We start from the raw sequence: 25,122 nt of genomic DNA, 5'->3' as shown, positions 1-25,122 counted from the left end.
TATGGGATACGATTCTCAAGAAGGGGAAAAGGAAGTATGAAATGACCCATCCAATCAGGTTGGACGGGAGCGGAAGAGGCAGGAGAAGTAATCTGCCCCATATATCTAAGTGACTTCTAAATAAGTAACCCCCTAACCTGCTGTCTATTCCTATTCTCAGCATACATAATCCAAGGCTCCCAGATCATGAGGAACTGCTCTTTGTTGCCTAATATGCCTGCAGAAGCAACGCTCATCAAAAAATAATATTCAATTTTGCTTCTAATTATTGAAAATGACAGAATCATAGTTTTCCAGTATCTTGCTATGCTTAATTTGGTTATGGTGCAGATGATGGCCACCAATTTATTTGCCCTAGAATTTATACCTGGGAGAGGATTGTGCAGGAAAGCCTGGGATGGGGTCAATTCAACTGGCCTGTCTAGTATATCGCTCAGTAGAGCCGAAGTTTGGGACCAAATATTAGATACCTGACTGCAATGCCACCACATATGTGGATATGTGCCCCTCTCTGTGCACCCACGCCAACAGTTAGTGCTAGTATGTTCTTTATTATGTATTCTAGATTGATGAAAATACCATCTAAAGGCTACTTTAACAAAATTTTCTTTTAAATGAGTACAAATTGATACGGAAGTGCCCTTCATTAATATGTCACACCATTTCTCGGCTGACCAGTCAAAATTAAAATCAGATTCCCATTTTAGCATAAACTGTAATTTATTCAATTTGGGAGGAGCATTAAACTGAATATATAGATTGGAAATGGCACCTCTAGTACGCCCAGAAGCTAAACAAATGTGCTCTAAATATGTTTTAGGGATTGGCCCACTGTCCCCCATAACCATGTTCACTCTAGCCCTCAACTGGAGATAATGAAACCAGCTAGATTGTTCTTGTCTATTTAGTTCCATATATTGATGGAAGGACAACAGTTTAGTGCCTATAAAAGCGTCCGCAATGCGGTATAGACCTTTGTTCACCCACTTCTCTTCTGTGATCTTATCATAATCAGTTGACAATGTAATCAAGGAATATCTAACCGTCAAAGAATCCCATAATGACAAAGTGTGTGAAACAGTGATATATGATCGCCATTTAGGGGGTCTTTCGTTTTTGGCAGACCAAAGCAACTTGTAAATGGGACTTATCATCATCATATCTGATTCGATTTGGACCCACTGAATCCTATCTGATTGATTATGCCATAAAGAGGATTGTGCCATTTTAGCAGCATGAAAGTAAGAAAGCAAATCTGGGAGCCCCATCCCTCCCCCTGACCTATGTCGAGTAAGTGTTTTTTTTATTAACTCTAACCCTTTGATACTTCCATATAAATGCTATCAAATCCTTATGGATTTTTTGTAAAACTGAGATGGGAACAATCACAGGCAATGAACGAAATAAGTATAGAATCTTAGGCAAAACTGTCATCTTGACCGAAATCAATCTGCCGTAAAGGGAGATGTTAAGCTTACTCCATTTTGTATAAATAGGGGAGAATAATTAAGTTTGTAAAGGAGATCTAGGTCACTGGGAATAGTAATGCCCAGATATTTCATGCCCTTATCTGACCATTTAAAGTCAAAGTTTAGAGTAAATAATTTTTTTGTGTGTTCTGGAAGATGCACACTAACTACCTCGCATTTCTCGTTGTTAATCTTATATCCCAAAATTGTGGCAAACTTACTAATGATTGAGTATATCAAAGGGAGAGAAATCATAAGTTTCGTGATAGAAAGTATAACATCGTCCGCAAATAGGCTAATTTTATGTTCCTGTGTGTGTAATTTAATTCCTGAGAAGTCCACATCTCGCCTAATACTGGCCGCTAGAGGCTCGATGCATAGGGCGAATAATAAAGGCAATAGTGGACATCCCTGTCTCGTTCCATTTGATATGTTGATAGCTTTTGACTTATAGCCCGCAATTTTAATAAATGCAGCTGGGCTAGAATATATTGAGGAAATTTCTGCACAAAAATTACCCGTAAACCCATAGATTTCAGCACTGAGTCGCGGAAACCCCATCTTACTCGGTCAAATGCCTTCTCTGTGTCCAAAGACAGAAACAGAGAAGGCACCTTTTTGTTTTGTTGAGAAGTCAATTAAATCTATAATTTTTTGTACATTGTCAGGGGCCTCTCGGTTACAGATAAACCGCACCTGATCTGGATGAATAAGCTTAGGCAATATATTTTTCAGCCTAGTTGCTAGAATCTTGGTAAATAGCTTAATATCCAAATTAATCAATGAAATGGGCCGATAATTTTGGCAGTGCTGTTTACTTTTACCAGGCTTTGGCAGTACTGATATATATGGGCCTCTAATAATTCTGGAGGAATGTGTCCTCCTTCCATAATATGATTGACTATAGTAGCTAAAATGGGGCTAACCTCTTGTGATAGGGTTATATAAAATATACCAGAGTAGCCATCCGGACCAGGTGCCTTGCCCATCTTTAATTCGTGAATTGCTTGTTTCACTTCCAGTAGGGTTATGTTCGAATTTAATTTGTTCAGGTCTCCAGTATCAATTTTGGTTAAGTTACAATGCTGTAAAAAAGCATCCGTTTCTATGTCCAACTGTGGGGGATTATTATGTGTAGGAAGAGCATATAATTTTTGATAGTAATGGGCAAAAGTATCCGCAATGGCCTGAGGATGGTTAGAAATCTGCCCATCGTGCTTCTGAATTTGCGGCACTGATGTCACTCTAGAAATCTCCTTCAATTTATGGGCCAACATTTTATCGGGTTTATTTGCCTGTATAAAGTATTGGGTATGAATGAGTTTTAAAGACCGAGCTGCTGGGGGGCGTGTCTAACCAGCAACCAAGATGGCAGCTTTAAAATTATGGCTTACCAACGGAGCAGATAAAACTGCTGCTTACCCCGCATAAACCTACTGCCTTATGTTTCTCTTATAATCCATGAGACAAAGGGTACCTGGAGAGCAACTTGGCAACATTTTTATACAAAAATTCCGCTCTGGCTGATCCAAAAGGAATAAGTGCGTAGCAGAGGCCTATCATCAGCCGGAGCTTTGTTTCACTCATTCTTACTCTCCTGACTGACCAGGCCTAGCAGCTGTTTACATTGAAGGAATAATTTTTTCTGAGGTTCTATGATGGAGCATATGCTGCTAACTCTGCTAGAATCCTTGGATTCCCTAATAAACGCGCATTTTCATAGACTGGAGGTGAGCATGCTAGCGGCAATGTCGGGAGTTGTTGACCTAGGGATGTGGGGACACTCGCTTCAATTATCGGATCAAAGCATAGCAGAGTGCACGGAACGCAGATACCAAAAAGAGGCGACTTGCGGCGTTAAGAAGCTATATGTAGATAGAGCTATCGCCTTACCTATTCCTATAACTTTAACACATCAGCCTGCTGACTCAGTGTTTTCTTCTAAGCATGCTCTACAGGCTACCTATGATGCAGATAACTGCACGAGCGTGCCTGAAAACTCTGGTCCTTTGGGGGTCCTGCAGAACCTGATAGAGCCTTCATACCTTCAGCAGAAGAAACTGGTAGAAAAGCAGCTAACTATCTATGAGATGAATGAGGGACTGCCACTGACTGATAATATCAACCCCGTTATTAAAGGTCTCAAAGCTGAGGAAACATCACTACAGGAGCTTTAGCCTCAATCTGTTCCTACACCTCAACAAAACGCTATGGGGTTTAATCTGAGTAACAGCAGCTCCGGTGTCAAGATACAGGTTGCATACATAGCTTTGTCAGGTCTGGACATTAAGACCAGAAGCGCTTCTCACCCTGACATCCTCTTTAAATCCACTATGCATGACCTTTGCGATATGGATATTGATACCAGGAGTTGGGACCCTGGAGGCATATATATAGATGGGACACTCCTTTTATACACATTAAGCTCAATACAGTAGAATTTGATACCCTAGTTTGGAACATTATGAGCCGGTGATGCCTCCTAGTTAGATTCGGCATTGGATAAAGGCATAGAATAGTCATTTTAGATTAATAGTCCACAAACGATTTACTTACTATGCTATGAGTGAAATGTTTGCCTCCAAATGTATTCTAATTATTGCCAATGACCACATAACTATTTAAAACTTCTTTGATTGTCTCTTCATATCAAGGTTTAAAGGGAAAGAGAAAAAAAGAAATAGGGAAAAAGAAAAAAAGAGAAAAAAGAGGAATGAGAGTGGTTATGTATTAGATTTATGTAAATGTTGAAAACAGAAATTAACCCTATCATAGCTCTTCTCATAGTAATTCCCAGTTTTCTTGCTTCATGGTGAAATGTGTGAAATAATGTTTCATACTATTTATGTCATTACTTTACATTTTTATGCATATTAAGGCTTGCTGGTCCTACATTTTAATTGATCAGTTATTCTATTAGTTTAGTATTAACTAACCTTTGGTGACTAATTGTTGCAATGTCATACTAAGATGGACTACCATGTTAAGTTAGTTAAGTTCATATACCTGTTCAAGGGGGCTTACACCTAGCCTGCAACACTTGTCTAATGCCTTTGTGGTTGCCGTGTTTGTAATATGCTATATGTAAAGTGGAACAACAGAGACCATTGTGAGTTGTGTGTACCATATATGCCTAATATTATATTTTACCTTGCTGTGGGACATAGGGCCCGTGTCCACACGGCAGGTTTGTCTAGCATATGACAGTAGAAAGCCTTGCTAGTAGATTTAACTGATAATATTCTAGATGCATATTGAGCTTACTGCGGCGACCATCCAGCCTCTCTACATCAAATCCGGCATAGGATGAGGTTTGCAATAAAATACTATGCGGACTGTGATGGTATGCAGTCAGCTTACATGGCGAAGGTTCTGATGTCTTAAGCTATAGACCTTCCAAAGGTTCTGTGTTATATACAAATTACCGTTAATGAAGATATTCATGTTTGATGTTAGATACAGAAGCTAGCCAGTTTTTGTTATATGCATTTTAGTCATTTTATTGTTCTCATGTTCATTTTATATTTCGAGTTAGACTGTGTGTATTTTTCCCAGTTTCTGCCAATACACCTTAGCTGCTGATAGTGACCTTTTATTACTATGGGACCACATGATGAATCTGTTTTCTTTACCATCCTATATTAATTAACCTCTGCTGCATATTCTATTTATAGCTATGTTTACATTTATAGTTAAACAACTAGCATGGACCATGTATCTCTGACAACATAGGTGCGCCTATAAAATATGTTTTCAGGAACATCATCAGTTAGTGGCTCAGTTAATGTACAAGCTAATTTTATTTATCACAATTCTGTCCAATAACATTTACAGGTATGTTATAAACTTATAGAGCATAAATCATCTCGCTGCATGGTTGTTTATCTATTTGATTGTTTATCTATATATCTCTCCCCCCCCCACAAATTCTTATAGTTCTCTGGATATACCTATTTTGATACCAGAGACTAAATTGCGGCCTTTCATAGTATTCAAAATATAGTTTAATATGAATAACCCAGTTTATTTTTCCTGCCCTATCTCTATATTGTATATCGCACCAATTTTATTTTTCGTAATTCACTATACTTATACCTTTCAATTTATTATATAGTATATTTTACATCAGGAGCTATCACAAAGACTGTTTACTTAGCTATATCACATTCAGAATCTGCTCATCCCTAAGTAAACACATATTTATAGAACAGCAGTTCCATATTAAGTGCCATAAAAAAGTATTCTATCTTATCTATTTCATTATACATAGGGTCTTGTGTAAGTCAATATATAGAATACAGGATAGCAGACTCTTATGGAGTTATATATACGGTTATTCCAAATTTACTTATATGTACTTTAAACAAGTCTAATTATCTTTTATATATATTTTTATTCAAACTTGTCTAATTATCTTCTATATATATTTGTATCCAATATTGTTTTTTTGCTAATAGCTTTGTTCTCCCGCTGTTATCTTGTAATAGTTGGTTGTGGTCCATAAATGACCTACTGAGAGTGGGGAGGACAATCCCGTCTTTCTAAGAAAAAATAGAAAATGTGAGGTTCAATCTTAACATGTTTAGTAAAACCGTGATGTAACGGAGATGATTATATTTATGTTGGGCAACGTGCTTGATGTGTTCTTTTCTTTACATTTTTGTATGACACTTGAATTTTCATCTGTCTATTATATTGTATATGTAACCTCAATAAAAATTATTTAAAAAAAAAAAAGACCTAGCTGCATCAGATGTCAGTAGCTTATCCAGAGAATGTTTTTTTTATCATTTAATAATCTAAGGGTCTCTCCCTCATATGTCTTTAATGTTTCGATTGTAGATTTATGATCTCCTGTTTAAGTTGTTGAACTTGTAGCAAGTAGTTCTTTTTCTGTTTGTTAGATTCTCTTATCAAAATACCCTTGTAAACGCTTTAAGTGCCCCCCAAATATGCATGGGGTTTGATACAGAATTATGATTTATCGCTAGGAATTGTGCTACCTCTGTCTGCAAGGTCTGTGTAAATAATTTATCTTTGTACAACGTTGGATTCAATGTCCAACTCCTACCTCTAGCGGGATAAATTAAGCCTGATATTGTCGTCTTCACAATGTTATGATCAGACCATGTGGCTGGTAAAATATCTGAAGCCATTATAAGTGGGGACATAATCTGACTGACCAGGATATAGTCTATTCTGGAGTATACCTTTATGTGATGTGGAATAAAAAGTATAATCTCTGACTTTTGGATTGTGATATCTCCAGCTGTCAAACAAATTATGGTCCAGGATAAAATCATGCATACGTTTTTTTGAAGGTTCGGGATGATATAGATTGTGGGACTGATGACTTATCTATTTCTGAATTGACTACCAAATTAAAATCACCCCCACAATTAAACGAGACTTATTCCATGTAGTTAATAATTTTCCTATCTTAGACAGAAAACCAGTTTGAGATTCGTTAGGTGCGTAAATATTCCCTATTATCACGTGTGTCATGGATTCTACCCTTAACAACAACATAACGTCCAGCCTTATCCACTATCAGTTCGTCTTCTTTAAATTTTAAGGTTAAAATGAATCAATATAGATACACCGCACTTTTTAGATTTGCAAGTAGCATGAAACTGTGTGGGATAGCTTCTGCCCCAATGCTTAGGAGTGTTTACTTTTGTAAAATGGGTTTCCTGCATCAATACTATGTGGGAAAATAGTGATTTATAAACATCTAATGCCTTACGTCTCTTAACATTAGAATGCAACCCTCTAACATTGTGTGAAACTACATCTATCGACATCTTTCAGGTAAATATGAGATGCTAACATAAAACAGATACTTGAACTTACCCAAGTCTAGCAGGCTGGGCCCCCTCCCCCACGGCAATACAATGTACCTGGACATGAACCTCAGGTCTTGCAAGAAACAGAACTTGCCTACGCAGACCTTACTTATTATTAAATTGGAAAAACAATAAATAATCATTAGTATAACAAAGAACCATAACAAACACACAACAAGTGACCATACTTGGTCAGAACCCTAAGTTTAGGCTCAAACATATGGCAAGAAAAAATCAAAAACAACAAAAAGAGAGGGTAAAAGTAAAAGATATTCAGGCATACATGACTAAAATATACATGACTAAAATACTAAGTACATTTTAAAAGAAAAATTAGAGTAAAGGTGGATCTCTCTGTCAAGAATAACATATTGTGATATTTTATAACAAAGTTATTAGCAGGATTCCATTCCTGCAATCTGGAACAACCCCTTTGGGTTTGTACTTCTGAGATAAGTTCCTCAACCCCCTCCAATGGGGATTAAGCTGTATTGTATGCAAGACGAGAAGCTTCTTAAAACAGCTCATGTCGGACTCTCTGCTCCTTGGCTGTGCTTTTGTGCCCTTCCATGTTTGTTAACTGGTGTCCAGCTGCGTTCCAGTGCCTTCCGCTGTGGTTTAGATGATTGATCTGTCAGTGATTTAGAAATCTGGAGCTTATTTAAGATAGCTTGACCTTCCTCCACTGTTACACATGAGAAAGAGAGGTTTTGTCCACCGTAAAGGATAGATGGAAAGGAAAACCCCCATCTATATCTTATCTGAGCTTTAGCGAGTGCTGTCACAATTGCTTTAAAGTCTCTTCTCTTTTTTAAAATGATGGGTGAAAGGTCAGCAAATAATTGAATCTTGTGCCCCTCAAAAGTTATTTCTGAAACTCCTCGGACGACTTGCATAATTCTGTCTTTAATATGGTAATAATGGAGTTTAGTGATAACATCTCTGGAAGCCCCAGAGTTTGGTGGTTTGGTCAGAGCTCGGTGTACTCCATAAAAAAGAGTGATGTATATTCATCAGGAAGTAATTGCTGGAAAATCTGTGTTATGACATCTGAAAGATCATTGTACTTTTCAGGTAAATTACGAATGCGAATGTTGGATCTTCTAGATCTGTTTTCTAGATCTTCAAGATTTTCCTCTAATTTCAGAATCTGGGTTTGCTGCGAGGCCACAGTAGCCTGTTATTCTGGAATCTCCTCTGATATATCATCTACTTTGTCTTCTAGTGATGCATTTCTCTCACCAATATCTGTGATGTCTTGTTTCAGTTCTGAAAGAGCTGCTCTCATTTCTTCATGGAACATTTGCTTTAATAGTGACTCGTTCGATATAGATGTCTTAGATGGAGATGGAGGATGATTTGTGGTATCATCATCTTGCTCTATAGACTGTGAAGACTCCAGCAATGCCTGTTTCTCTTTTGTTGTGACTTAGACAAGCATTCCTTGACCGATTGTGTACGGCTCTTCATGATAGGATGAGATTTGGAGTAAAATATGAAGAAGGCTTCTGTGTCTTGTACTAGATATGATCTAGGATCCAGGTATGTAGCTACTTTTCTCAAGACAACACTATCCTCCCACCATTATAACGGTTGAGATTACCAGTATCTCAGACAGATCCATCTTTACCTTGCTTATTATTCAGTCATGCCTGAAACTTGCAGTAGTTATGTCATTTGGACTTAGAACATAATCTCCCAGATCAAAATTTGAAGACAACAATGACAGAGTGGGGTGAATTGGGACCTGCTATAAATGCCTCTCATGGAATCCTTGTCACCCAGAGAGCATTCAGACTTCAGGATGAGAGAGCAGCGAATGACCAGCTATTGTTATTGTACCAATCTGTCAATCAGTTATTTAGCAAACATGTCTTCTGCAATGTTCCTGTGTACAGCAGCAATCAAAGTAGCACTCAGCTCCTCGGGAAAGGTTGCCCTCAAAGGGCGATCTCGGAAAAGGGAACTGGGATATAACCCACCAGCACTACCACTGGCAGGAAAAGGGAGAGGAGCCAATGCGAAGTCCAGTAGCTTATTTAACTTTAATAGTAATGTGCACAGGTTTTGTGATATGTGGCACCGAAAGTTAGGCCTCTCCCTTGAAGTATTTATTAGATAGTCCACACACAAGCTGTTCCTTTTCTAGCAACCCTATGGCATATATACATATATACCCTATACACAGTCTATGAACTTATTCCCTTATTTGAAGATGTCTCTATAATGTATTCGGAGGCCTGATGTTATTATGTGAATCGTTTCATTAAATGTGATCCCCGCAATTACTATCACTCAGAGTTTGGTGGCATACCTTATGAATGGCGTTTCGCGCCAAATTCCTAGCACCAAATTTATATTTTGCAGGTATCTGTTTATATCGCTCCCACTGAATCCTGAATGGAGTTGGGTCTCACTATACCCCAAATATGTTGTTGCGTGGCCCAAAACTATGTCTTGAGTGATCGTGTAAGTCTTGCCCATACAATTTAACTCAAGCTCTAAAATGAGGCGGTTTGTGGACCCCAGCTTCAAGCAAACCGTCCACGAATTGTCTCACCCTTTAATATGCACGGCACCTCCTAATCGATCTGTCTCTCCAACCGGGGGAAGTTGGCTGTCTCTCTGAGCGCAAGTGTCACCCGTAGTAGGCCGCAGCCACGGTCTTTCCTGCTGCCGTTCCGGAGGTGTGTAGGTAACAAAGTTTGTGATGCACTCCGCTTGTTAAACACAATCAGCCTACAGTTCCGGATGGTCTCCTGCACCGATATTAGTGGATTTACTCCTCTATTTAACTAAAAAATAGCTGTTATTCATCAAATTTTTGTGGAGCTCAGAAATAATGCGACTGCATTCACCGGCAGTTAGCTCCGCCCCCCCAGATGTACTTTTTAATGATATGTGTTGTTTAAATATTTAAAAAATAAGTGTAAAGTTTTAGAGCTAGATTATGAGTGTAGCGCTAACAGTTACACATGATCGAAAAGAAGTTTATCGCAGGTGTTTGCACGCGTCAAGTTTATCGCTCAAAACTGAAAGTAAATGCAATCGCTTGAGCGCAGTTGAAATTAATACTCATCGGGTTAGCTCGACCTCAGAATATTATTTAACTGTTTTGCGAAACAAAAAAAGTGTCACAAAACACATCCAAAATACATTACAAAGTACAGTTACACACATAATAACACCATCTAATAAAAATTATTTAAAAAAAATATTGCACAAAAAATGTTATAAGGGCTCATAGACATGAGGTCTCAGGTGTTAGAATAAAAGATAGGCAACGGCTTTAACAATGAAATACATACATATACATGTCTATATATGTATGTATGTGTGTGTGTGTATATTTTTATATATATATATATGTGTGTGTTATGTGTGTGTGCATATGTATTAATGTATTTCTATGTGTATATATGTATTTAGACATAATCAATATAAATTGTTGCATAGGAAATTAGCATATCTAGGCAAGTATCCCCGCTTTCTTTTACCCAGTAACACTCCATATACACTGTTACCAATGCACAAGACAATTCTGGGTAAAATATGCAAATTGGATATCCAACATCTCTGATTTTCCGCTTTATACTGGGTTAACACACAGCGATTCTCTAACAGGGAGAATTCAGTTTTTGCTCCAAGGAATGGGCACCAACATGTTGTAACCTAGGGTTTTCTGAAGCCAATCAAGAACAGCTATAAATGAGTCACTAGTTTGTACAACCAATGACTATGTGGAAAATAGCAGCGTTATGTCTGGAGCCTGCACTTGTTACAGGAAAGGCCTCAATTTTATTGTTTATTATTATTTTTTTAATAAAAAAATAATTGGATATCAATGAATAACAAAGTAAAAAGAAAATGCACGTCTATTTGCTAGTACTGTGTTATATACACTAAAAAACACAGAATTACAACATGTGAAGCAAATTTCCCTTCCAATTTAAAGTGACAATATAGTCAAAATTAAACTAATAAATCTGATAGAGCATACTATTTTAAATAATTATTCAATTTGCTTTATTATCAATGTTGCTTAGTTCTATTGGTATTCTTTGTTAAAGAGTAATCCTAGGTAAGCCCAGGATTGTGCACGTTAGCAACAATGTTTATAACAATGTTATTCATAGTTGCAAACACTGCCTTTTATCTCTGCATTTTGACAATTTTTCACAGCAAGATAGCACTAGTTCATGTGTGCCATATAGATAAAATTGTGCTTTAGTCTGTCCATAACAAGTTGCTTCTATTTTATTTATTTTTTATTTTTTAATATCTTTTTTTTTTCTTCTGTGGCATAAGGACCCCCCTCCAAGATCAGTAGTAGTATAGGGCCCCATCTCTCCCTTCCCCTCCAAACAATTTTCTGCAGTGCAGGGTCCCAACTCCCATCCTTCCCTCTCCCCCTGCCTAACATTTTGTCCACACCATATGGAACCTTGTCCCTCCCTCTCCCCTCCTCCACTGTCCGCCCACCTGCCTCACTCTTTCCCCCCACTGCTCCCACTCAGCACCAACAGAGGATCTTTACAGTGACTGACACAGATAAAGGCAAATGCCTTCTGCCCTCTGGTTGTGGCTCCCGCTGTCTAAGCTGACAGCGGAGAATGCAACATGCGCTTCTGTGTTGAACGTAGATACTATGTGAACATAATACACTTGGTAAACTACTGTGGGATGTAGAACCTACATCCATATGGCACAAGGAGTTAAATGGACATTCTAAATATTTAGAGCATATCATTTTTACATTAGCAAGCGTAGATTACTATGTGTTTAATTCCATGCAAAGGGGTTAAATGCATAGGTAAAGTATTGCTTGTGAGTCATAAGCCTTGCAACTTTTAAGTATAATATTTTATGTTTCAGGTATAACTATTAATGCAATGTATATTTCTTTTATGTGCAGCTGTTCCTGTGCTCTGGCAGTGGTTGCACACAGAATGCTTCCATCATAATACACAAATGGCACACTATCTTCGCATTCCTTACGGCTTTCCTGTTCTCCACACATCTACCGGAAAGGTTGGCCCCTGGACACTTTGATTATGTGGGTAGGTACAATGGGTTGCAGGGTGACTTGTTCCGCACACATAGATGCCTGATTGCCTGCTGCCTTTTAAAGGCGCAGTAAAATAAAAATGAAACGTTAATGGTTCAGATAGAAAATTAAATTTATACAACTTTCCAGTTTACTTCTGTTATCAAGTTTGCTGTGTTCTCTTGGCATCCATTGTTGAAGAGTAAATCTAGGTAGGCTGAAAGAAGTAGGAGCTTTGGAGTGTGCACATGTCTTTAGCAGTCTATGGCAGCAGTGTTTGCAACTATGTACAACACTGTATAAATATTGATGCAAACACTGTAGCCAGATGGCTAGAGACACGTGTACACTCCTGAGCTCACACAGATTAACTCATTAATAAAGGATAACAAGAGAACTAAGCACATTTTATAATAGAAATACATTGGAAAGTTGTTTAGAAATTCTTGCTTTTTCCAATCCATTTATGTTTAATTTTGACGTTACTATCTCTTTAAACCTTAAAGGGACATTAAACCCAAAATGTTTCTTTCAAGATTCTGATAGAGAATACAATTTTTAAAAAGATTCCAATTTACTTCTATTATCAAATTTATTTCATTCTCATATTATTCTTTGTTGAATAGATACCTAGGTAGGTAGCGTGCACATGCTTGAAACACTACATGACGGGAAATAGTGCTGCCATCTAGTGCTTCTGCAAATGTATAACATTGTTGCAAAACTGCTGCAGACACGTGCACACTCTTGAGCTTACATTTCTGCTTTTCAACAAAGGCTAACAAGAAAACAAAGAAAATATGATAATAGAAGTAAATTAGAAAGTTGTTTAAACTTTTATGTTCTATCTAAATCATGAAAGAAAAAAATGTGGGTTTTATGTCCCTTAAGATATTGCTAAATATATTACTCTCTACACTCTGCACCACTGTTTGTCACCATTTTTTGTGGCAAGTACCCATACAGGCAAACATTGTTGCTCTAATTACCCCCAACTGTAACATGTAAATATTATTAGGTTGCTAAATAAGCGGCAAGCATGCGACCCCCAACTGTAACATGTAAATATTATTAGGTTGCTAAATAAGCGGCAAGCATGCGACCCCCAACTGTAACATGTAAATATTATTAGGTTGCTAAATAAGAGGCAAGCATGCGACCCCCAACTGTAACATGTAAATATTATTAGGTTGCTAAATAAGCGGCAAGCATGCGACCCCCAACTGTAACATGTAAATATTATTAGGTTGCTAAATAAGCGGCAAGCATGCGACCCCCAACTGTAACATGTAAATATTATTAGGTTGCTAAATAAGCGGCAAGCATGCGACCCCCAACTGTAACATGTAAATATTATTAGGTTGCTAAATAAGAGGCAAGCATGCGTAGCCCAGTATGTGAGAAATCGCTACCAGATATATTTTTATGTATTTACTTAATGTAAACACACACATAGTGCTTTAATATCATATTACTTACAATAGAAAAAAAATATGAGGGAAGAAATATGTTACCACATTTTTACATCTAACTTCATCACATACGCAGCTTTCTGACTTATTTCATTGTGACATATGTGGGTAAGGTACAGTTACCTCACGCATTTCACCATGGCTCTATATCTGGTGCTATGACACTTTTTGACAGTGCTATACACTTTACCTGGCCACCTTCACTTTGACAAACTTTATGTCAGCATTTCTTAACTACAGTCCTCAAACGGGACTATGAGGTCAGATTCTAAGGACTTCCCAACATGAGTATAAGTGAGCCAATCACAGTGAGTGAGCAGCTCGGGCATGGCCTGTTAGGGGCTCTTGAGAATAGAACTGAAAAATACTGAGGGCACATCACTGAGTACCCCTTGCCAATGCTGCGGATACCCCTAGGAATACATGCACCACTGGTTGAGCTACAAGGCTCTATGCTATCGTGTCCTCCTCAAATTATTCCCCACTGCTTCAATATGACCCCGCCTACTTTATTTAGATTAGATTTATTTAAAGGGACATTAAACTGCTGGGCACAACTAGATAATGCTCCCTATGATATAGTTTTTTTTTCCTCCTGTGCCTGCAGCTTTATTCGGAGCTGTTCAAATGATGAAGTTTCATATCTACATTCTGTCCATCTTAGAGCTTAGATATTCTAATCTCACACCCTTGACAGAAGCTGTATGTATTCATAGATAAAGAAAAAAAATATTTTATGACATAAAATGAAATCCCAAAATTTTATTTCATGATTCAGATAGAGTATACAATTTTAAACAACTTTCCAATTTACTTCTATTTTCCAATTTGCTTTATCCAGAGAGTTAGCTGGGGAGCCAATGATAAGAGGTATACACATGCTGCTCCTGAGTCTAAAGATGTGTGCTTATCAACAAAGGATACCAAGAAAACAAAGCAAATTGGATAATAGATGCAAATTGGAAATTGTTTTAAAATTGCACAAGCTTTTGGATTTTGACTTTACTGTCCCTTTAAATGTAAAAATGTAAAGTTTCCACTCTGTATCATGTATGCTAACCTTAAGCAAATTATACAACTTAAAAACAAAACAGTAACAACACTGATCTGTGAGTGTGCGCCAGTTCTGTCACAGGTTGTAAGAATTTGTGTGCTCCAAGATGGCAGCGTCCAGTATGAAGAAGCCACACTTCAGCATCTGGTACCTTTTGATGTAAAATAGAAGAATGGCTTTTGCTGCAAGCACAGCAGCAAATACAACAACATGTAGAGTAGTAACCATAGTTGTACCAAGAAGTGTATTGTCCCTTTAAACCATAATTATCTCAAATGTACAATTAGTTGTTTAAAGGGAAATTAAACACATCTTGCTTTTGTGTAAAAAACCAAACTATGTCCCACTCTCCATGGAGAGGCCAAAAAGTAATTTTGGTTTTCTTCAAAATGCTGCAAATTGCTTAAACTAGCTTTTTGATTGGCAGCATGCTTAAGAAAACTTAGGTTATAGAATCCGTTTTCAACCTTTGTAGGTTGCATGGGGCAAGCGCAATTCTTAGAAGAAAGCAAGAGATGTTTAATGTCCCTTTTAAGATGTTAATATATTTATTTAACCATCCAAAGAACAACACAGAGTTTTAAATACATGACTAGAAGGCAGAGTTCATAGCATGCAGAAGTTACTGTGTACTGTGCCACTATACCCTGTGCATTTCTTTCCCACTCACAGGTCACAGCCATCAGCTGTTCCATGTGTGCGCTGTTTTGGGCACTTATTTCCAGTTGGAAGCTCTGATTAAGGATATGACTCTGCGCCGGGATTGGCTACTTGAAAGTTCACCTGTTCCATCATTCTCTAGCACCCTGGGAGCATGGAGCACAGGGATGGCCATAAGTCTGCTAGTCATCATGGCCTTCTCCTGGGGTCTCTATTGGAAGCCTGTCACACAAAGGAAGAAGCAAAACAACTGAAATGGTTGGATATTGAAAGTTATTTAAGTTATGCGGCATATTTGTGTACAAATACTCTGATTTAGTACGTATGTCAATACTACAAGTATTCTGATGTCTCTGCCACGTTGTTTAACATGAAAATCACATGGAACTTAACTGTCATTGGTGACATAAACAATACAAGATGTGCACCATTATGTCTGCAGAACTGCACTACAAGTACCAGAGTATACAGCACAGTCAACAAAAGATATTACTTTATCCAAACCTTTGCTACTAAGTTCATCTGCTACTGTTCCAAGTCCTTCTGTATTCACCCTCTAAATTGGCTCACTAGCAATCTGTCTGTTTTCTTACATCTGTCCTTCTATAAAGACTTTTGCACTGATAGCATCCACATATCAGTATCATGCCAAGTTGCAGGCATTGGTGCCTTCATATCTAGTACTCTTAAATGTCTAGGACTACATATTGCACTAACGTATGTGACCTTATACACATTCATCACACTCCTAAGCTCATTAGATGCATCAAATCTGACAAGTGAAGGTTAAAAGTTCCAATAGCAACACAATCCAGGAACTTCTCTATTAGCTGGGCACAAGCTCATATGGGCATTTTAACAAGAACCTGTTAATTTCAGGGGCATATTCTATGGATAGCACAACAAAACAATAACTATGATAGGAACTTGTACTATCTTGGTATCACTCACTACGCAGTTTCTTTGGGATGTCTTGCAGCCGTCCAAAGGCTGAGATAACTGTTCATTACATTAATGATTCTAGGTCAGATCACACAACCAATCTTAATCATTGACTGTACATTGTGATCTGTTTATAAAGGCTGGGTTTTATATGAATATTATTTTTTGTTATATAACTAACAAAATATATTTATTTAAAAAAAAAAAAGTGTGCACATTTTTTATGGATATGATTATACAAAGATATAAAAAAAGCACCTAGTATGTGTGTGTGTATGTATGCATGTGCCATCTAAAGTTCTGTTTGTACCCATATGGAGTAAGGTAGCAGTAAGGACTGTAGTTTTACTTCAGATCAACTACAGATGAAGACATCAGGATCTCTTAAACAGAATTAATGTTCCATAAAAACCTGGAGAACACTATCAGAGTAAACTGGGTGCACATCCTTTACAGAGGCAGCTAACCCCAAAGTAGACTGTGTGCAAAATCCACAAAGGATTATTACAGCAAAACTGCAAAAAACAGCTGGCACTCACTAACAAATGAAAAGTAGCAAATACTAAAAACACAACATGGAGGCACTGCCTCCAAAGCAGAGATGTAACTACATGGGTCTTAGAGAAATCAATTGAGACCAGGCTCTCACATTTAGGAGGCTCATCTGGCATGGCAATAAGCAGTGATGTTGTTACAGGGGGCCTGGTGGGGTCAGGAGTTTGCTTGCATCATGTATGGTCCCTTTGTGTGCCTCCATCCTACAAAACAGGACTCATTGTGTGTACTGAAGGTGTATGGATCCACTTTTAAAAATATGGTGGCAGCATTTCCAAAATGGTTGCCACAGTGTTGTATAGAAAAACCTGCCACCATATGTGTATAGGAATGCTGAATATTCTCCTCTTGTGGCTGGTGGCCCTCAGCATTTGTTCGGAGGCCTAGTGAAGTATGATTTATGAAAACATACATATACAGTTTTAACACATTTTTAATATATAAATCAAATTTCAACACACAACTATTGTTTGGTAAGTTAAGGGCCAGATTATGAGTGGCGTACTAATAGTTACGAGCAAGCGATATCGGGATGAACACGGCAAATTGCACGTATCAGATATAGCGCTCATATTACAAGTTAAAAGTAAACATGATCGATGGAGCAAGGGCCGCCATCTGGGTGAGAATAGGGTGACTCCTGTCAGGGGCCCAGTGGGCCAGGGGTCCCCATGTGGCAAGCACAACTATTATTTAAAAAAATATTTTTTTACATTTTGGCAGCCACCAGAGGGCACTACAGCAGAGTGCTATTGAGCATGAGTATTGAGCATGAGTAAAGCATTAGCATTTGAGAAGATTTCTGAGTGTGCACTAAGCCACTATGCACAGTGTGAGACAGACTTGGCACTTCAGTTTGTACAGTGTGTGCCAGAGTCTGGCGGCAGATCACTAAGACTTAGTAAATATTTTTTATTTATTTGTGCAATTTCAGATTGTAACTTTAGTGTAGTAGATGTGTGGTGGGGCAAGGGGTCCATAAAAACATATTTTTCTCTTGTAAGGTGTATCCAGTCCACGGGTTCATCCATTACTTGTGGGATATTCTCCTTCCCAACAGGAAGCTGCAAGAGGACACCCACAGCAGAGCTGTCTATATAGCTCCTCCCCTAACTGCCACCCCCAGTCATTCTCTTGCAGCTCTCAACAAGATAGAGAGAGAGAGGCATTCTTACGTTGTGTTCAAGACCTACTGGTTATGGGAGTGATCCACCCAGTTCCAAGGGAAGAACAGGGGCAGGGCTTCTATTCAAATCTGTTTATAATTCCCAAAAAAGAGGGAACTTTCAGACCAATCTTGGATCTCAAGATCCTAAACAAATTTCTCAGAGTCCCATCCTTCAAGATGGAGACTATCCAAACCATCCTCCCTATGATCCAGGAGGGTCAATTTATGACTACCGTGGACTTAAAGGATGCTTATCTCCACATTCCGATTCACAGAGATCATCGTCAGTTCCTCAGGTTCGCCTTCCTAGACAGGCATTACCAGTTTGTGGCTCTCCCCTTCGGGCTAGCCACGGCACCAAGAATCTTTACGAAGGTTCTAGCGTCCCTACTGGCGGTTCTAAGGCCACGAGGCATAGCGGTGGCTCCTTACCTAGACGACATTCTGATACAGGCGTCAACTTTTCAAATCGCCAAGTCCCATACGGACATTGTTCTGGCCTTTCTGAGGTCTCACGGGTGGAAGGTGAACGAAGAAAAGAGTTCTCTCTCCCCTCTCACAAGAGTTTCCTTCCTAGGAACACTGATAGATTCAGTAGAAATTAAAAATGTTCTGACAGAGGTCAGGTTATCAAAGCTTCTAACTTTCTGCCGTGCTCTTCATTCCACTTCTCGGCCGTCAGTGGCTCAGTGTATGGAAGTAATCGGCCTTATGTTAGCGGCAATGGACATAGTTCCGTTTGCCCGCCTACATCTCAGACCACTGCAACTTTGCATGCTCAATCAGTGGAATATGGACTACACAGATTTGTCCCCTCTGCTAAATCTGGATCAAGAGACCAGGGATTCTCTTCTCTGGTGGTTATCTCGGGTCCATCTGTCCAGGGGAATGAGTTTGCGCAGGCCAGAGTGGACTATAGTGACGACAGATGCCAGCCTTCTGGGCTGGGGTGCAGTCTGGAACTCCCTGAAGGCTCAGGGTTCGTGGACTCGGGAGGAAGCCCTTCTTCCGATAAACATTCTGGAACTGAGAGCGATATTCAATGCTCTTCAGGCTTGGCCTCAACTAGCTGCGGTCAGGTTCATCAGATTTCAGTCGGACAATATCACGACTGTAGCCTATATCAACCATCAGGGGGAACAAGAAGCCCCCTGGCAATGTTGGAGGTTTCAAAGATAATTCTATGGGCAGAGGTTCACTCTTGCCATCTCTCAGCTATCCATATCCCAGGAGTAGAGAACTGGGAGGCGGATTTTTTAAGTCGGCAGACTTTTCATCCGGGGGAGTGGGAGCTCCATCCGGAGGTATTTGCCCAGCTGATCCAACTATGGGGCAAACCAGAACTGGATCTGATGGCGTCTCGTCAGAACGCCAAGCTTCCTTGTTACGGATCCAGGTCAAGGGATCCCCAGGCAGCGCTGATAGATGCTCTAGCAGTGCCCTGGTCCTTCAGCCTGGCTTATGTGTTCCCACCATTTCCTCTCCTCCCTCGTCTGATTGCCAAGATCAAGCAGGAGAGAGCTTCTGTGATTTTGATAGCACCTGCGTGGCCACGCAGGACTTGGTATGCAGATCTGGTGGACATGTCATCCTTTTCACCATGGACTCTGCCGCTGAGGCAGAACCTTCTACTCCAACGCCCATTCAAACATCCAAATCTAATTTCTCTGCGGCTGACTGCTTGGAGATTGAAAGCTTGATTTTATCAAAACGTGGTTTCTCTGAGTCGGTCATTGATACCTTGATTCAGGCTCGAAAGCCTGTCACCAGGAAAATCTATCATAAGATATGGTGTAAATATCTTCATTGGTGTGAATCCAAGGGTTACTCATGGAGTAAGGTCAGGATTCCTAGGATATTATCCTTTCTCCAAGAAGGATTGGAGAAGGGATTGTCAGCTAGTTCCTTAAAGGGACAGATTTCTGCTCTGTCTATTCTTCTGCACAAGCGTCTGGCAGATGTTCCAGACGTTCAGGCGTTTTGTCAGGCTTTAGTTAGAATCAAGCCTGTGTTTAAACCTGTTGCTCCGCCATGGAGTTTAAATTTAGTTCTTAAAGTTCTTCAAGGGGTTCTGTTTGAACCTCTGCATTCCATAGATATCAAGCTTTTATCTTGGAAAGTTCTGTTTTTGGTAGCTATCTCTTCGGCTCGAAGAGTTTCAGAGTTATCTGCCTTACAGTGTGATTCCCCTTATCTGATCTTCCATGCAGATAAGGTAGTTTTGCGTACCAAACCTGGGTTTCTTCCTAAGGTGGTATCTAATAAGAATATCAATCAGGAGATTGTTGTTCCGTTACTGTGTCCTAACCCTTCTTCAAAGAAGGAACGTCTATTACACAATCTTGATGTGGTTCGTGCTTTAAAGTTTTATTTACCAGCTACTAAAGATTTTCATCAAACATCTGCATTGTTTGTTGTCTACTCTCGACAGAGGAGAGGCCAAAAGGCTTCGGCATCTTCTCTTTCTTTTTGGCTGAGAAGCATAATCCGTTTAGCTTATGAGACTGCTGGCCAGCAGCCTCCTGAAAGAATTACAGCTCATTCCACTAGAGCGGTAGCTTCCACATGGGCTTTTAAAAATGAGGCCTCTGTTGAACAGATTTGTAAGGCGGCGACTTGGTCTTTGCTTCATACTTTTTCTAAATTCTACAAATTTGATACTTTTGCTTCCTCTGGGGCTATTTTTGAGAAAGGTCTTGCAGGCAGTGGTGCCTTCTGTTTAAGTTCCTGCCTTGTCCCTCCCTTCATCCGTGTCCTAAAGCTTTGGTATTGTTATCCCACAAGTAATGGATGAACCCGTGGACTGGATACACCTTACAAGAGAAAACAAAATTTATGCTTACCTGATAAATTTCTTTCTCTTGTGGTGTATCCAGTCCATGGCCCGCCCTGTCACTTTGAAGGCAGGTGTTTTTTATTTTTAAACTACAGTCACCACTGCACCGTATAGTTTGTCCTTTTTTCTTGCTTGTCTTCGGTCGAATGACTGGGGGTGGCAGTTAGGGGAGGAGCTATATAGACAGCTCTGCTGTGGGTGTCCTCTTGCAGCTTCCTGTTGGGAAGGAGAATATCCCACAAGTAATGGATGAACCCGTGGACTGGATACACCACAAGAGAAAGAAATTTATCAGGTAAGCATAAATTTTGTTTTTTTGCAATATGCAGCAGTGTATTTATGATTATTTGACAATGTAGAAATTCTATATTTAAAACCATGCAGACATGTTTCCTCCTCAATACACAAATGGTAGGTGCCCTTTTGGCAGATATTATGTTTTTTATACAGTATCCCACAAAAGTGAGTACACCCCTCACATTTTTGTAAATATTTTATTATATCTTTTCATATGACAACACTGAAGAAATGACACTTTGCTACAATGTAAAGTGCTGAGTGTACAGCCTGTATAACAGTGTAAATTTGCTGTCCCCTTCAAATAACTCAAAACACAGCCATTAATGTCTAAACCATTGGCAACAAAAGTGAGTACACCCCTAAGTGGAAATGTCCAAATTGGGCCCAATTAGCCATTTTCCCTCCCCGGTGTCATGTGACTCGTTAGTGTTACAAGGTCTCAGGTGTGAATGGGGAGCAGGTGTGTTAAATTTGGTAATTTGGTGTTATCGCTCTCACACCCTCTCATACTGGTCAATGGAAGTTCAACATGGCACAACATGCCAAAGGATCTGAAAAAAAGAATTGTTGCTCTACATAACGATGGCCTAGGCTATAAGAAGATTGCCAAGACCCTGAAACTGAGCTGCAGCACGGTGGGCAAGACCATACAGCAGTTTCACAGGACAGGTTCCAGTCAGAATAGGCCTCGCCATGGTCAACCAAAGGAGTTGAGTGCACATGCTCAGCGTCATATCCAGAGGTTGTCTTTGGGAAATAGACGTATAAGTGCTGCAAGCATTGCTGCAGAGGTTAAAGGGGTGGGTCAGCCTGTCAGTGCTCAGACCATATGCCGCACACTGCATCAAATTGGTCTGCATGACTGTCGTCTCAGAAGGAAGCCTCTTCTAAAGATGATGCACAAGAAAGCCTGCAGTTTGCTGAAGACAAACAGACTAAGGACATGGATTACTGGAACCAAGCCCTTTGGTCTGATGAGATCAAGATAAACTTATTTGTTTCAGAGGATGTCAAGCATGTGTGGCGGCAACCAGGTGAGGAGTACAAAGACAAGTGTGTCTTGCCTACAGTCAAGCATGTTGGTGGGAGTGTCATGGTCTGGGCCTGCATGAGTGCTGCCGGCACTAAGGAGCTACAGTTCATTGAGGGAACCATGAATGCCAACATTTACTGTGACATACTGAAGCAGAGCATGATCCCCTCCCTTCAGAGACTGGGCCATAGGGCAGTATTCCAACATGATAACGACCCCAAACACACCTCCAAGGTGACCACTGCCTTGCTAAAGAAGCTGAGGGAAAAGGTGATGGACTGGCCAAGCATGTCTCCAGACCTAAACCCTATTAGATACATGTGTATTGCATACACAAACAAGTACAGTATTGAAGGAACAACACTAACAAAGTGTGTTTAGAAAAAAAGAGAGGTGCGCCTATTCAATGCTATTCCTAAGTTGGAGGTTCTAATTATGATATTTTCTGTTTTTTTGTGTGAAAAATATATATAAAACAACAATAATACAACTATAAAATTATATATATATATAATAAATGATCAATAATAACAAATGGGTACTTAATAGATTCCTTAGTATTGATATACAGCAAACGAAATGTCCATATATGTTCAGTATACTGAAAGTCCCACAATTCCTGAGGAGTAGTGCAATGTAGATATCCCCAGAACAACAGCAGCTCTCTCCAAAATGTACGTGAAGATAAAACTTGGTCCTGGGAATGACAAAAAAAGAAGAGGCGCTCTGGTGCAGATAAACCCAACAATAATAAGTGAGAATTCCAAAAGAAAAAATACTAGTACTCACAAAGGTATTTGCACTTCCAGTGCAATAATCCACAAGCCGAAACTTCAGAGCCGTTCGGCTGACTCTTTCTCTCCCGATATGCTCCCGGCAGTATTCAGGCCCCTAGGAGAAATGAAGCATAGAACACCTTTGGTGCAGATAACCCTTACCAATATGGGACTGCTAACAGTGGGTAAATGTATATACTCACAAACGTGTATGCACAATCAGTGCAATATCGAGCGGACCGAAACTTTATAAAGCCGTTCGGCTGACTTCCCAAAAAGATAGCTGGTACTCTCAAACATCCGGTGGAAAAGAATAGTTCAAAGCAAGGTAGAACAATATAAAAACTTTTATTAAAATACTTAAAACTTCGCTACGCGTTTCTCGGCTGCACGCCGTTTCATCAGGCTCATAAATTTAGTGAACTACCTTGCTGTCTTAAAAAGGCTGAGTTAACCAATGGGAATGGTTTGTGTATTACACACCCACCATAACTCTCCCACCAATGGAGATGGTTTATATGTTACACACCCACCATAACATGTGTGTTAATTAATTAGGTGCTACGTCTCTCACAAATACTAAATAACTAACAGAATTATATCTTAGCTGTCAACAAATAACATATCAATATATACATTTTTAGCAACATCAAACGACGTATTACAGATAGACATAATGACTCGTCTTATATTTAATACACGACATATGTACAATGGTCTAAATTTTATATACATGATATGTACTAGTAAATGTCCTCTAGATTCTGAATTTCAGGGGATCACCCCTGCTTTATATATATATATATATGCTCTGCGTGTATAAGACCCTCACTGTGTTATTACTATAATGCTTACATACATGATGCCATACATCATACAGGTACGGTTTCTACTTAATAACATAATGTATTGAGATGGTAATTAAATGTTATGATATTCGTTTTAAATGTAATAGATCTCTATATGTTTCTAAATATTTTGGATCTAGACCAATTTAGTTTAGGAGATAATAACATTCTGTTATTTAAATCTAAACAATAATAAAAAATTCTGAACAATAATAAAAAATTCTAACTGTTCCCAAATTACAGTTTCGAGCCCTCCGTGTTTTTAATAAATTTGTAATAGCATCGATAACATTGTAATGAGGTTTGAAATTCTATGATATAATACTATAATTCCTATAAAACCTATACCTAAAAGTATATCCTCTGTGTAGTGAATATCGAAGAAGAAATATTCTAGATGTTAGTGTGAATCAAGGTTATAGGGGTTGTGTGAAAATGGACCCTAATTTAATGTATGTACCCTTAATGTAGTGAATCTATAAGTGACATTAATCTAAGGGTAGTGCTAATTAATTCTAAGTGTAACCAAGGAATTGTAAAATACTACTACTAGTAATAATAATAAATAAAATAAAAAAAAATATATAGCTAAAAATGGGTGGTGTCTGATGATGATTAGAGTGTTGTGAAAAAATTACAAAAAAGTGATGCAACAAATAATTAGTGTTGCTATACTTATAAATGTCTAATGGTTTAGAGTGTATGGTGAAATGTCCATATAGTGTGACATTGAGTTAACTTGGTAGAAGAAATTGGTAAAAAAGTTGGTAAAAAAGTTTGTGAATATACCTGTGTATAATATGTATATGTGTAATTCAGAATATATATGTGTTTTGTGAATATACTTGTGTATGATATATATATATGTGTAATTCAGAATATATATGTGTTTGGGGATACCAATTCCAAGCTATTCTAAACAAACATCTGGAATAGAAGATAAAATATAATGTATGATGATAATACCTGCAGGATCAGGCAGAGAGAGACACACACCTTAGATTGTGAGTAGATGGATCTTAAAAAGCTGCTAGATCCACATTAAGATTGAGACCCAGAGGATGCATGGTCTTCAGTTTGTGAATCCAGTATGTCTCTCTCTGCCTCAACCTCAGG

General features: G+C 38.8%; 1 protein-coding gene across 4 annotated transcripts in view; it reads left to right on the top strand.

Moving 5' to 3' along the window:
- PAQR5 (progestin and adipoQ receptor family member 5) overlaps window positions 1-16,698 on the top strand; it is a 32,281-nt gene extending 15,583 nt beyond the window's left edge. For all 4 annotated transcript variants that reach the window (XM_053718493.1, XM_053718491.1, XM_053718490.1 and 1 more), the window contains 2 exons: window positions 12,231-12,375; window positions 15,561-16,698. In XM_053718493.1, coding sequence (XP_053574468.1) covers window positions 12,231-12,375; window positions 15,561-15,802 — 387 coding nt within the window. In that variant the 3' untranslated portion in view covers window positions 15,803-16,698. The remainder of the gene's footprint in view (window positions 1-12,230; window positions 12,376-15,560) is intronic.
- The last annotated feature ends 8,424 nt before the right edge of the window (window positions 16,699-25,122 follow it).

The sequence above is a fragment of the Bombina bombina genome, chromosome 6 (genome assembly GCF_027579735.1).
Source record: "Bombina bombina isolate aBomBom1 chromosome 6, aBomBom1.pri, whole genome shotgun sequence".
Classification (NCBI taxonomy): domain Eukaryota; kingdom Metazoa; phylum Chordata; class Amphibia; order Anura; family Bombinatoridae; genus Bombina; species Bombina bombina.
This window is presented reverse-complemented; position numbering and strand designations above follow the sequence as displayed.